Source organism: Otolemur garnettii, unplaced genomic scaffold, assembly GCF_000181295.1.
Source record: "Otolemur garnettii isolate 467f Iridium unplaced genomic scaffold, OtoGar3 scaffold00015, whole genome shotgun sequence".
NCBI lineage: Eukaryota > Metazoa > Chordata > Mammalia > Primates > Galagidae > Otolemur > Otolemur garnettii.
Window position 1 is genome coordinate 22,804,089 of NW_003852410.1, and position 14,530 is coordinate 22,818,618.

Consider the following 14,530-nt stretch of genomic DNA (forward strand, 5'->3'; position numbering starts at 1 on the left):
TTTATCATTTTAAAAGCTAACCCTGGCTTTTTTCTGTGTCACTGTGTTCTTCCCAGCTATTTCAAATGAAGGCCTTTCTTGTTCCTCCCTTGGGGCTAAATGGTGTTCCTATGAGTGGAAATTCTGGTAAATTAAATACTGGATTGGGAACAGAATTCAATGTAGTTAATCCCTGATCCTAGGAGAATATCCTTGCATGAGTAAAGTATCCAACTGCGTAAACTCTGTGAGATTTCTGTGTCCAAGAAAATGAAGATCCCACTGCCAGTGAACCACAAAGAACATTCAGAGCTTCATCTCAGCCCTCTTTCCTTTCCCCGTCAGGGTGCACTACTTGACCTAAATCCCCTTCTGCATACCCATCACTTCTTACCTGAGTGATGAATGGACAGCCCCAGCATCAGTGAAAGATGAGTTGGGATCTGGCACTTGCCTGAGATGAATTGGTCACTCCTCATTCTGTGACCAAGACAGAGATTGTTAATATGATGCTGGGACGTGATGCTGCTCGTGAATGTTGTTCTATGTGATTTCTCAGGCAGCTGGTACCAACTGATTAACATTGGTATCTGGGATGTTACCTTTATTCACCTGAGTACCTGTCAAGGCTTTCCTCACTGCTGAGATTTGCTAATGTGCACAAATTACAAAAGATAAGGGAACCTTTTTCTGATGTTTTGTTCAGGGCCCAAACGTTGAATGGCTCTGATGTATTATTGAGTACCTGGTTTGTGTGTGTACTCAGGAGGACTCATTATTTAAGGAGCAGTGGTACCAGGGTAAGACCTGTACTTAAAATGACACCAAAATATTGTAATAAATACTTACTAAGGGGAAAAGATAACATTGGGATTTTATCATGAGAAATTAATACAAAAGTAGGAAGATAAAGTTTTAGAGTCAAAAAATTATATTTTCACTTCAACTATGCTAGGGTTTTGGAAAGAATAAAGCAATAGATAAATATTTTTCAGAAGTTTTCCATATGAAGTCGTACAATTGCAGAGTATGAAGTTTGGACTTAACAGTAAAATCTGAAAGGGAGTAGATTTTAGAAAAGCTTTCACAGGGTTCATTAACTTTACTGAGAATCTCTCTTGGCCCTTTGATAAGTAAATTATTCTTTTTGAAGCAACTATTTTATCATCCTCGTTATCAATTTTTTTCCTTTTCTTCCTTTTTTCAGCTTTATTGTAGTACCGATGACAAATAAAAATTGTGTGTGTTTAAGGTGTTCAACTTAATATTTGATATTTCTATATGTTGTGAAATAATCACCCAAACCAGGCTAATTAACATATCACTGAACTTAATTACCATTTTCTTTTGGTTTTTTCCTTCCTTCCCTCCATTCTTTTAAAATGTATCTATGTGTGTATGTGTGTGTGCACATGCATGCTTGTGGTGAGATCTCATAAGACCTACCCTCTAAGTAAATTTCAAGTATGCATTATAGTCTGGTTAACTGGTCACATTGCCTTACATTAAAACCTCCAGAGTGCATTCATCTTGCATAACTGAAACTTTGTATCCTTTGAACAATATCTCCCCATTCTCCTTCTGTCCAACCACCATTCTTCTGTGTTTCTATGAGTTGGACCATTTTAGATTCCATAACTGGGCTAACTCTTGTCAAGTCCTCATTTGGCCATATTTTGACAGTTGATTTAAGCAGTTCTCCAACATCACTTTTTCAGTATCATTGCTTTTTTTTTTTTTTTTTTTCATTCTTGGCAGTATCTGGAGCATCTGTCATGTGCTATTTCAGAAACTGGGGTATATTTACCAATAAAACAGTTTCAACCTTCTTGCCCTTATGGGGCTTACATTCTTGTTTGGGGAGAGATCATGAACAAAATGCCATTGAGAAAAATTAAAGTGGGAAAATGATAAAAAAAAACAAAAAACATGAAATCTGTGCTGGCAGTGGAAGGTGGTGGAAATTTTAGAAAGAATGGTCTGGGTGTTGTATAACACCTTGACAAGAATGGAAGAGGGGAGTACTAACCACTCTGCATGCTGATGACACTCATACAGTCAAGGCATTGCTACCTACTTTGTGGCATCTAGCCATTGTTTATATCCAATGCACTCAATTCTAATATGAAGGCAGTAGATGAGCTAATACAAGGTGGGGGACAGTAAGGGAATGAGCAAGTGGGGAGAGGAGTGGAGGGAGGAGGATGAGGATGACGGTATATGGCACACCTCTTGTGGGTGGGACACAATTATAAGAGGGACTTTATCTAACAGATCCAATCAGTGTAACCTAATTCTTCATACCCTCAATGAATCCCAAACAATAAGAAAAATAATGGTCTGGGGAGCTCTTACTGTATGACAAGTTGTCTCAAGATATAGCAGCTTAGACCAGCAAATATATACTCTCAGTTTCTATGTCAGGAAATTAGCAGCAACAGAGCTGCTATTACTGACTTCTGGTAGTAATACCTGTCATGTTGTAGTCAAGATAGCAGGTAGCACTGTGGTGTTATCTGAAGGCTTGACTGTGGACTGAAAGATACACATCTCAGACAACTTGGAGCTTTTGGCAGGAGACTTCAGTTCTTCACTGATGTTTGTAGGGGCTTCTCCATGGGCTCCTTGAGTGTCCTCCCAACATGGCAGCTGCCTCCTCCCAAAGTCAGCAGTCCAAGGAAGAACAAGGCAGAGCCACAAAGCCTTTGACCTTGCCCAAATTATACTTTATCATTTCTGCACTATCATGGTGATTACCTAGTAATTCCTATTCAGTATGAGAGGGGATGATACAAAGTATGAATATGAGAAAGCAAAGATCATTAGGGCCATATTTGAGACTGACTACTACAGTGGTCCTTACTATACAGGTGACATGTGAGCCTTCTATTAACCATGTATTTTTAGATTTCAGCATCTGTCAAACAAAGACAATTTATCCAAGACTCAGTAGGATCAACTAATCCTAAAATACACAGAGAGATTTGTGTGGGAACCAGTTTTATTAAGTGTTCAGTTCATTTGTACATATTTTCAAATCATTACACTTTTGCTTTCATCATAATCCTGTAACTGTGGGTCTTGGAACACCTACATTATATATATTTTTTTCACAGATACCATGAGGGTTGGGTGTTCTTATCTCCACCTTAGAGATAAATGGAGACTGACAGAGGGAAAATGATTTCCAAATGCCACACAGGTGGCAAGTGGCAAACCTAAGATTTAAAATCAGGCCTGTCTGGCTCAGTAGTTCGTGTTCTTTACACTATGACTCCCTGTCCTTATTTCATGTTTTAAACAGCTAGTCATTGGCACCAGATTAACAAACTTCCTTTTCTCACAGCTTTATCAAGCAGTAAAGGTGAATTCTTGCTAAATGGAGACTTTGTTGTCACAATGTCCAAAAGGGAAATCCGTGTTGGGAATGCTGTGATAGAGTACAGCGGATCTGACAACGTTGTGGAAAGGATCAACTCCACAGATCGCATTGAACAAGAACTTTTGCTTCAGGTAAATACTTGTCCATGTACCCACCACCTTTTTTTTCTTCCAGTTGGAACTACCAGGCCCACAAACATCCTCTCCATTCTGTCTATGCATTCCAGGTTCTGTCGGTGGGAAAGTTATACAACCCCGACGTGCGCTATTCTTTTAATATTCCAATTGAAGATAAACCTCAGCAGTTTTACTGGAACAGTCACGGACCTTGGCAAGCATGCAACAAACCCTGCCAAGGTATCTGCTTTGAGTTTGAGTTTGGGGGATTTGAGAAATTTTAAAAATCTCTTCATTTTTAAAAGAACAGCCAAATGTGCGCAACCTATGAACCTCTCTATCTACATACATCCTATAATCTGCTTTGTCTGAATCTATCTGGTTATTTTTGGCTATCAAGTTGAATTTTTAAAGGAATTCAGTAAATGGTAGTTTTCCTCATCCTAAGAGGTTTGCACAAATGTAAAACCAAGCAAAATCAGTCCTGTCACCTTAATTTTCTAGAGACATGGTTTTAGAAGTCATATCATATATTATTTATCTTGTTTCCTTTTATTTAAATTAGGGATTGGCAAACAACAGCCCCAGGGCCAAGTCTAGCCTACTGCTTACTTTTATAAATAAAGTTTTATTGGAACATAGCCATGCACATTTGTTTAGGTATTATCTACAAGCAGCTGCTTTTGCCTCATAATGGTGGAGTTGATGCAAAGAGGTTATTTAGCTTGAAAATATTTACTGTCTAGCTCTTTAGAGAAAATTTTGTCCAATACCTGGTTTAAATAGTTTATGGAATAGGTTACTTTCCCTGAATAATTTTTTTTCCTCCCTGCTTAGGGGAACGAAAACGAAAACCTGTTTGCACCAGGGAATCTGATCAGCTTACCGTTTCTGATCAAAGATGTGATCGGCTGCCCCAGCCAGAACCTATTACTGAACCCTGTGGCACAGACTGTGACCTAAGGTGGGACTTTGCTGCTGACTTGTGAGGGTCTTGTGGGAGGCCTCTACATGTGGGAAGGAGAAGGTGGGGATGCTGGTCTTCAGTTCCCCTTTCTTGTGTTTCATGAAAAAGCTTTAGCCAAATCTTCATCCCTCTGGAACTGATGATTGAGGACATCTGCCTGCAGATTTCTTGTTTGCCTGGAAATTAAAAATAGCTAATAGAGTGTGGCACTTGCCAAAAAACATTCTCATTTGATCCTTATAACTCACTGCCTAGGTATTAGCATCGTACACAAAAATTTGGTCTGACAGTCAAAAGAAAAGAGGAAACCATAGTCGCTCAAAGTACTTATATTGTTATGTATCCCCCTACAGAGAGAACTCTTAGGCATGTGAAAGTTGTGGTGCACTAGAGTCATGTGAGGAACAAGAAGAAAAGTCTACAGATATCTTGATATTCAGACAGTTCTACATAGAAGAAAAAGATGAAATCTTAGGCAGGAAATATCGGGTGGGTGGAGAATTCTAAAGCTTTCCCATATATTTGTGAGGTCGACTATGTCATGTTTAACCCTGTGGACCTCACCAACCCATACCGATTTAATTCCATCCCCAGATTCCCCAGCAATTTTTGCATTATTTTGCTTACTCATCATTATTTACATTAATCTAAGAATATCTCTTTTCAATAATACTTAAGGTCAGCAACTAATAAGTAAATTGATCAGTGTACTGGTTTACCTAGTGCTTGGGATTAAGCCACCATTAATGAATATAGATAGGAATAAGGAAAAGGCAGTCAAACCAGTCCATAGCCTTGAACTAGGCTGGAGCTTGTATTGTGTAGTCTTCATGACAGTGAAATGCAGGTCAGGTGAGTTGCTGTTTTATTCTCTTTCTAAGAAGAGAAATTACCAATGTAGAGTGGTATCGAATTGTGTTAACTCACGATTCATAAGTAGCAAAATGAATATGGAAGCATTTTGAGGGTTCCACATGACCATGTCAAATCTTGTCCAATGATTGGCTGCCTACAGTGCTGGAGTACAGATTATAAGACTCTCTTGAGGCTCTGAGAGAAAAGAGAAGTGCTGTGATCAATTGGTGATGCCTGCCATAGGAGTCAGAGGGGCAGTTGTGGCCCAAGTGCCATATCTTCTTTGCCAGTCCTGACCAAAGGCTCTGACTTTAAAGCCCAGGATTTCTGCACCCTACCACACTTCTCTACCCAGTGTCACTGACTTGCTTGTCACTGACTTGTAGAAGAGCATTGACAAAATTCATTGTGGAAAGACAAGAAAATATTCAAAAGCTGATGTTTGAACTGGGGAGTATTCTTGTTTTAGGTTGCATCCATAAGCCCATTGTTTGGCAAGTGACTAAAACTAGAGTTAAAAGGAAAGGTCTTTTCAGAAAAAAAATAGTTAACTAACTTGAAGTATAACCTTAATAAATTGAGTGAGGTGACTTTTCAGATTAGCCTAATATCAAATAATCACTATAATTCACAATACTCTGAAAGTAGTAGTAATAGAGCCAACCATTTACAAAGAACTGCTTTAATACAGTTATGTATTATCCTGTTAATACCCTTTTATTAATAGGATAGTTCTTATCCTATTATACTATCCTATTAAAATAATTAATACCCTATTAATTCTTCAAACAGCACTATGACATGGTTATTATTATTATCACCATTTTCCAAATAAGGAAAAAGAAAGCTAGGAGAAGTTAAGCAAATTGCTCAAGGTCACACAAGTAGAGTGACAGAGGTTTCAGTGTTCCAAAGCAGCTTGTCTACCCCTAGATCCTGTGTGCTAAACCCCTAGGAGAAAGCTGTTTTATTCTTACTTCATTTATAATGGTGGGTGATAGTCATTGATCCATTTTGTGTAGCTTTTATTCCTTTGTGAAAAGAAATAATTCCCGTAAGTTTTCTGCCCCATTCCTGTTCCCTATCTTCCTGGAACTCCTCACCTTTCCTTTTTCTGGTAGCTGAAGTAGATTGTGGCTGGTTGAGTCCTTCATGATAGATGCATGCTCAGCATGCTCCTGTGATCACAAAGAAGGCAAGTCTGTACAAAACATTTTGAGTGCTAGAATGTGACCATAGAAAAGAAGTTGTTTAAGAACTCATGGAGGTTGGTTGTGGTGGCTCACACCAATCATCTCAGTAGTTTAGGAGGCCAAGGCAGGAGGATTCCTTGAAGCCAGGAGTTCCAGACTAGTCTGAGCAAAAATGCGACTCCTGTTTCTTATTAAAAACAGAAAAATTAGCCAACTGTGGTAGTGTGTACCTGTAGTCCCAGCAACATAAGAGGCTGAAGCAGGAGAATTGCTTGAGCTGAGGATTTGGAGGTTATACTGAGCTATGATGCACTCTAGCCTGGGATAGCAAGACTCTATCTCTAAAATAAATCAATAAATAGTATATTCTATTTATTTAGTATTAACTGCTAATATTACCTCAGTAGGCCTCCTATGATGGCTTACACCTATAATCCCAGAACTTTGGGAAGCCATGGCAGGAGGATCGCTTAAGGTTAGGAATTCTTGACTGCCTGGGCAACATAGACACTATCTCTGAGAAAAAAAAAAAATAAAAAAGAAAAGAAAGGAAAGGAAAATTAGCTAGGTGCAATAGCTCACACCAGCACTCAGGGAGTTGAGGCGGGTGGATTGCCTAGCTCAGGAGTTTGAGACCAGCCTGAGCAAGAGTGAGACCCCATCTCTAAAAAATAGCCAGGCACTGTGGTAGGTGCCTGTAATCCTAGCTACTCAAGAGGCTGAGGCAAGAGGATTGCTTGAGCCCAAGAGTCTGAGGTTGCTGTGAGCTACAATGCAATGGCACTCTATCCAGGGTGACAGAGTAAGACTCTGTTTCAAAAAAAAAAAAAAAAGTTAGCAAGACATGGTGGCAACACACACAGTTTCTCAGGAGGCTGAGGTGGGAGGATCACTTGAGCCTAAAAGTTTGATATACACTGACTGTGGTCATGCCATGGCATTCCAGCCTGGGATTCAGAGTGAGACTCTGTCTCTAAAAAATGATGAATTAAAAATGAAAAAAAGTTTACTCCCAGAGCATTAGTTTGAGAATAGAGATGATAATTGATCTGTAACTTCAAAAACCAATGTTTTTCAATATTTGAATAGACTCCAAAATGAGCCACAATATGGTTGGTGCTGACACTGGCTTATCTGATATTCTCCAAAGTTTCTCTGGCATTGGAAACCCTTAGACATAAAATTCAAATAGACCTTACAAAGCTAATACATTAAAAGGTAGCCTCAAAGCCACGTAACTTTTATGTAGGGTCATACAAATGATCTCAGGTGGATTTCTCCTCATTGGCTTATGTGGAATTACACAATTTAAAACTTGGTTGTAGAATAAAACACCAAAGATAATAATAATAAATTATACTTTTCTTGAATGCTTGCCATATGTGCTTTGTCTCAGTGAATCCCCCAAATAGCCCTATTTTCCCCCGTTTCATAGATACCCAAGCTGAGGCTCAGTGATATTGGTTAAGTAATTCACTTAGGGTCACTTAGTAAATAAGTGACATTCACACACAGGTGTTCTGCCATAGCTCATCCTCTGATTGTTACTAAAAATAATTTCACATTATCTAGATAAAGTCATGGCTTAAAGTATTTTCCTTTCATATGGTAGGTATATCAAATGCTCTATTCTAAATTCCTAATTTGGTAAAAGTCACTGTTTTTTTAGTGCTTACCTTTATTTCTTTAAACTCTATGAAGACCAAATGAGAATAGCAGCTCAGATCACAGGCTTGGATGGTAATAATAATACCTCTAACTCATTAAGGAAAAGAAGGTAAAGAGATTGCGGCCATGTCTTTTGGTAGAAGTGAAGATCACACAGTAGGAAATAAAAGATTAAATGAAAAAGGCAGAGTTCAGGATTGGCTAACCGATGCCTCCTAACTAAAGAGGTGCATGTCCATGCATAAAATTAAAGAGAAGATCATATTTATTTGTCCAGATTCAAACTCATGTCTTACTGGTTTTTACAGATTAGAATGCACAAAGACAGAAATCCAGCCTAAAGGTATTCTTTCTTCTATCGACTAAAGGTCAATGTAATAATGATTTATACTAATTATTGCCAAGTGGCTAATGTCCAAAACTGAAAGGCTGGAGAAAGGATTGTTACGAAGTGATCAAATTCTAAAATACTGTAGTTTTTCCCATAGCATGTTTGTGGATCCCTAGTTCCACAAGACAATCCATGGCAAACCAGTTATATCTGAGAATCCTCACCAGTTCTCACCTTTCATGTGGAGACTCATAATGCTGATCAACATTTTGAAGGCCCTGAGAAGTTCTGCAGTGTAGAAACCAGTTTAATTCAGTAGTTCTCAAAACCATTTAATCCTACAACCCCGACAGTGACATAGATATATTCACCTATTTTTTTCTCAGTTTCCACTTAGTAACAAACACTTTGCAATATGCTTTTCTGAAATGTAATAAAATACACTTGTGTTTGATTCCCATGAAATGAACCAAATGATTGCAAAGCACTAAAGTTGAGACCGCTGTTCAGGGCAAGACCATGAAACAGAGGGCGGCATTTTGAGAAGAACTTCTCTAGGATTCTATGGAATCTTGAAAGCTCTCTGCAGAAATTCTGGGGATTAAGTGTCTACCAGAGAGACTCTGCTTTGCCACCCTGAGCTGCTAGTGTGTTCTCTTGGAAGGGCAGGACTCCTGCCTCCCTTAGCCGTAGGAAACAGTGACAAAGGCAAAGAGAAGGTAGCCAGGAATCAAAGGGCAGATGAAAGTTCCAGATGCTGCTATTGAATTGGGCCACATTTTTGCCTCATTTCCTGAAGGAAGTGAGAGTTTGCCTTGCGCAGGCTGTGACCGGATGAGATAAAGCGAGCAGTGTCCAGCCCGTGGCTCAAGATAGCTATGGATGCGGCCCGAGACAGAAATAAAATCATAAACTTGCTTAAAATATTAAGTGATTTTTTTTTGTTGGTGGCTCTCGATTGTGCTCTTCTTGAACAACAACACTGTTTCTCTTATCACATGAAATGAACATACTGCGCTCTCACTGTTTGCACACAGTGTGGCATCAGTTTTGTGGTGGTGTGCAGCCTCTAGTGTATTATCTTATAAGTGCAGTTGAATGACACCATCAGACGTTACATGTGCTAGTGGTGACTTGGGAAGGCAGCAATTATTGATTATATTTCAATGTGCCATTGCAACATTAGGCACTTAATGTTATTTAGAAGTCAGGTATTTTTCACGGATTATCAAGGGTACTTCCACATTGGTGGTGCTTCACAAACTGTCCACCACGCTTTCCAAAATAGCCCTCCACCTTGCCTTCTATCAGCAGGTGACATGTGGAAGAACCCAAAACTTGCTTTCCATTTTCCTGTCAATTAATTTTAACAATAAAAGTAGGTGTAGTCCCTTATCTATTATCATTTTTTAATCCCAGCATGGTTTCTACACCATCTCAAAGGAAAACAGAATCCCCCAAAAGAAAAATTACAAATGAAGGAAGATTTTTTTGATGAAAAGTAGACAGATGACTACTTATTTTGCTGAAACAAATGGTAAGGCAAGTTTCCAAAGATGATAACTTGAAAAGGCATTATATGCAAAAACATGCTGCCAGATTTGAGGCATATGAAGAATTGTGTCATAAGGACAAAATAGTGGAACTTTAAAAAGTCTGTCTTCTGAACAATTTTTTTAAAAGTTCCGATTCAAATGGATTCCTTTGTAAAAGCTAGTTATATGTAGCATATTTAATGGCAAAAAAAAAAAAATCCAAACCATTTACTGATAGTGAGTTTATTAAGCAGCGTATGGAAACCATAGGAGATATAATTTGTCCCAGAAAAATGGGGAATATTTCTAAAATTAGTTTATCTCTCCAGACCATAACCAAGTGAATTGAAAAAAACTGGAGAATTTATTTTGATGACAAATATAATGTCACTGAAGAAATAGCTTCTTTAGTTCCATTAAAAGACATAGCTAAATCAAGAGATTTATACAAAGCAGTAAAAAATATGTTAAAGTGATTTTCCTTTTCCATTGTCAACATATTTGGGTAGTTACTGGTGATACCCCAGCCATGGTAGGTAAAAGAGAGGGACTTTCAAAAATGATAGAAGATGATGCAATTGCCACCCCAAACTCAGGTTTGATGAAGTATCACTGCATAGTATATCAAGAAAACGTATGCTCAAAAGCTTTAAAAATAGATAACATCATGCCAATCCTCATCAAGACTGAATTTCCTAAGGGCCAAGGAATTGAATCGTCACCAATTCCAGGAATTCCTTAAAAACATTGATGCTGACCACAGCAACATCATTTGCTTTTCAGAAGTAAGACGACTAAGTTGAGGCCAAATGTTGACAAGATGTTAGGATTTATGACATGTTATCAAGTCGTTTATGGTATCAAAACCAAAGTTGTGCCAGAAATTGATAAAAACTGGCTTACAGATTTACCATTTTTAGTGGATTTAACCATTCACTGAAATGAGTTAAACATTCATCTCCAAGGTGAAAACCAACTCGTCAGTACAGTGTTTCAAACCATAATGGCATTCCAAGTGAAACAAATCATAGCAAGCTCAAACCAAGGCTCTCAGCTTTCATCAGTGTTTGTGTATTTAATATGTGGCAACTCTTCTTTCAGTGTGGCCTGGAGAAGCCAAAAGGTTGGGCACCCTGATATAAAGCATTGTTTTCCAGTCCTTCACCGACCATGTAAGAAACAAAATCTCCAATACTGTGTCACTCTAACAGAAAAACTCCATAGCCCACTTTACTACCAAATGGCTAACTGGGACCTATTTGTGGACATTAGTGAGAAATTCCAAGACCAGCATGTGACCTGTACTCCTCTTCCTTTTCCTGAGTTGTCCCCCTGGACAGGTATGCAAGGAAGGGCTGGTTAGGACATTAGTAATTAGCCAACCACCCAGTCTTTGAGCAGTTAGAGACTTAACCATCAAGGATGAAATCAAATGACAATTACAAAAAAGTTGTTCCTTTCAGATTTATAAGACCTTTATTTTAAGGTCATTTCTTGTTCAGCTTAAGCATTTTATTTATTTTATTTTTTTAAGTTAAGCACTTCTGACCATGTTCTTGGGGCATTAAAAGAACCAGATGGTTCATCAGCGCCTACTGTGTGCCCCAAAAGTCTCTTTTAGGTACTAGAGATTCAAAGGTCACAAAGATTTATAGATTCAAATCTGATTTTACAAGTGTATAATTGAGTTGTATAGAATATGGTCTATAGAATTTGAGTCTGTACTCACAGATAATATATACAGGGTTTAGCACACTTGAAATTCATAATTACTGTCTAAGTTATTCATTCCTTTATTAATTCACAGAATGTCTAGTGAGCACTTCTAGCACAGGCCCACATAAAGGAGGATTCCTAGGCTGAGTTTCCAACATCGATTCTCTGTTAGGAAAAGGCAAATGATACAATGGGTTGCTTGAACCTTTTAAATATAAAATTACGTTTTTTTGTTGTTGTTGTTTGTTTTTTGCTCTGTTGAATTCCAGTGTGATTTTTTTTTTCTTTTTGGTTGCTTAAATTTCAGAGTGACTGTTTCTGGGGGGAATCTTCACAAAGACAGGACCTCTGGCCATCATTCTGTGACTGCCATGTGCATTGGCAGCCGTGAAAAATACATGGATATGTTGGTTTCAAACTGGATTTTAGTAATTGACAGTGGCTTTGAGCTTCATGGTATTTGAGTTAATGAAAAACAAAATAATTCAATTCTTCTCCCAACTGAATATAGATAAGGCATATATATTTGACGATAATGTTGGTTCCTCATTTTGTTATGCTTAGGTGGCATGTAGCCAGCAGGAGTGAATGTAGTGCCCAGTGTGGTTTGGGTTACCGTGCATTAGACATCTACTGTGCCAAATATAGCAGGCTGGATGGGAAGACTGAGAAAGTCGATGACAGTTTTTGCAGCAGTAACCCCAAACCAAGCAACCGGGAAAAATGCTCAGGAGAATGTAACACAGGTGGCTGGCGCTATTCTGCTTGGACTGAAGTAAGTTGGCTCTCATTTAAAGAAGTCTCAGATGCTAAGACTCATTAGCTGATGGTGGCTCCTTGCAGGGTTTTGTTGAGAAGCCCCAGATAGGCTATCTGGAAAAGAGAGCCATGATTTGTTTGTAATGCCTGACCTTATTCAAGCCCTGCAAAAAAAAAAAAGACTACCCTGATTAATTTGTACTGTGCCTGGTATGTGGAACATTGGGAGGGGTGAGAACAGCTCAACCTGTCCCCTTCCATACTCCACACTGATTTTTGTGTGCCAGTGAGCTAATGTTTACTTCAACAAAACCTGGTAAATAGGTTGGTAACATGAAAATATCTCCCCTAAAATAGCCCTATTTCCCCCCATTTCACAGATGAGGAGACTAAAGCTCAATGATGTGAAGTGACTTGCTTAGAATCACTTAGTTAATAAGTGACATTTTCACCCAGGGTTAGTTGTTTGTTTCTTAAAGACAGGAAAAAACAGCATAGCCAGGATTTTGAGCATGCTTTGTATAAAATTTGGCAACAGCTTGATTTAATTTTTTTGTCTTTACAGTGTTCTAAAAGCTGTGATGGTGGGACCCAGAGGAGAAGGGCTATTTGTGTCAACACCCGAAATGATGTACTGGATGACAGCAAATGCACCCATCAGGACAAAGTCACCATTCAGAGGTGCAATGAGTTTTCTTGTCCACAGTGGAAATCTGGAGACTGGTCAGAGGTGAGATGAGAAGGCTATGATTTCTCCCTCCAACTCAGGAGTGTCCAACCTTATTTATTCAACTCTGCTACATTTTAGAAGAATAAGAGTTGTCCCAGTCTACACGTTAAATATGCAAACACTAAGAAAAGCTGATTAGCAAAAAAATGTTCCATGCATACTTTTCATGATATCTGACACCACGGATAAACAAAAAATCGTCCTCACAAAATCAGCAGGTGGCCTGCGGCATGGACACCCCTCCCCTAGCTCATCTCTGATACTGCAATTCGGGGGCTCTCCTGGTCTATCCAAGGCTAAACCTGCTGCACCTTTCTCCCATCCATCCTTGAGGAAACAGCTCCAGCTCTCCACCTGCAGCATAACTTTAGAACTGGATGGAACTAGTTTTCCTGTGACCTCAGAGGTATGGCAGGCTTGACTGGATCACCAACCATGATCACTTCTGTTGGTGATTTTGAGTTCTAGTCCCTCACTTTCCCTCGTCTTTGAGCCCTAGCTAAGTTGCTGAAAGGAAATGAGGGTTTTATTAGTCATAAAGCTATACTAGCTTAGATCTGAAGTCAACACGAGGTTTCCTACTTCCTTGACTTTGAAATAGAGGAATTAGACCCCAGGGAGTGACCTCTCTGACTTATCATCCTGTTGCTTGAGAAAAACTTGGAATAAAGAGAAATAGGCCAGGCTGAGTATTCCAGATCCATGCTTTTCCTTTTCTTCACAAAACACCAGGTGAACCCTCCATTGCTTAGCTCTGGTGACCCCAAGATAGCAAGATAAAGAAGATGGGGCCTCTTTCTTCAATTTATGGCCCAGGCTTAAACACTCACTATGAACAGGGCACAGGGAGATTCTCCCTGAGCAGGTGACTCACTCTACCTTCCTTAAGAGGGAATAAGTGGAAAGAGCAAAGAAGTTTTCTTATATGGGCTAAGTCAGGAAGGTGAGGAAAAGAAAAACGGGTCCCTGCTGCAGCAGCTGCGTGCATGCCCATATCTCCTCCACGTAAGTGGAGTAGTAACTGTTTACTTTCACTGTGAAATACGTAAAACAGGAATTTGGAAAGGACACCAGTAATATCCCTGGAATGGTGGACAATTAACAGGATATGTGATTAACAGTATCTGATTTCTGGACAAATTAACAGCAAACCTAGTGCCTTTAGTTCTAGGTTAATAAGCTGCCTTTGTTTACTCTAGTATTTGGTTTTAAAAAGATAAAATAGGCTCAGCGCCTGTGGCTCAAGTGGCTAAGGCGCCAGCCACATACACTTAAGGTGGCGGGTTCGAATCCAGTCCG

General features: G+C 39.0%; 1 protein-coding gene and 1 pseudogene across 1 annotated transcript in view; both read left to right on the forward strand.

Moving 5' to 3' along the window:
* ADAMTS9 (ADAM metallopeptidase with thrombospondin type 1 motif 9) overlaps positions 1-14,530 on the forward strand; it is a 172,315-nt gene that overhangs the window by 65,486 nt on the left and 92,299 nt on the right. Inside the window, exons 17-21 of the mRNA XM_003785516.3 lie at positions 3,326-3,492; positions 3,588-3,717; positions 4,315-4,441; positions 12,307-12,517; positions 13,067-13,231. Coding sequence (XP_003785564.1) covers positions 3,326-3,492; positions 3,588-3,717; positions 4,315-4,441; positions 12,307-12,517; positions 13,067-13,231 — 800 coding nt within the window. The remainder of the gene's footprint in view (positions 1-3,325; positions 3,493-3,587; positions 3,718-4,314; positions 4,442-12,306; positions 12,518-13,066; positions 13,232-14,530) is intronic.
* On the forward strand, positions 1,964-2,082 carry LOC111723754 (annotated as a pseudogene).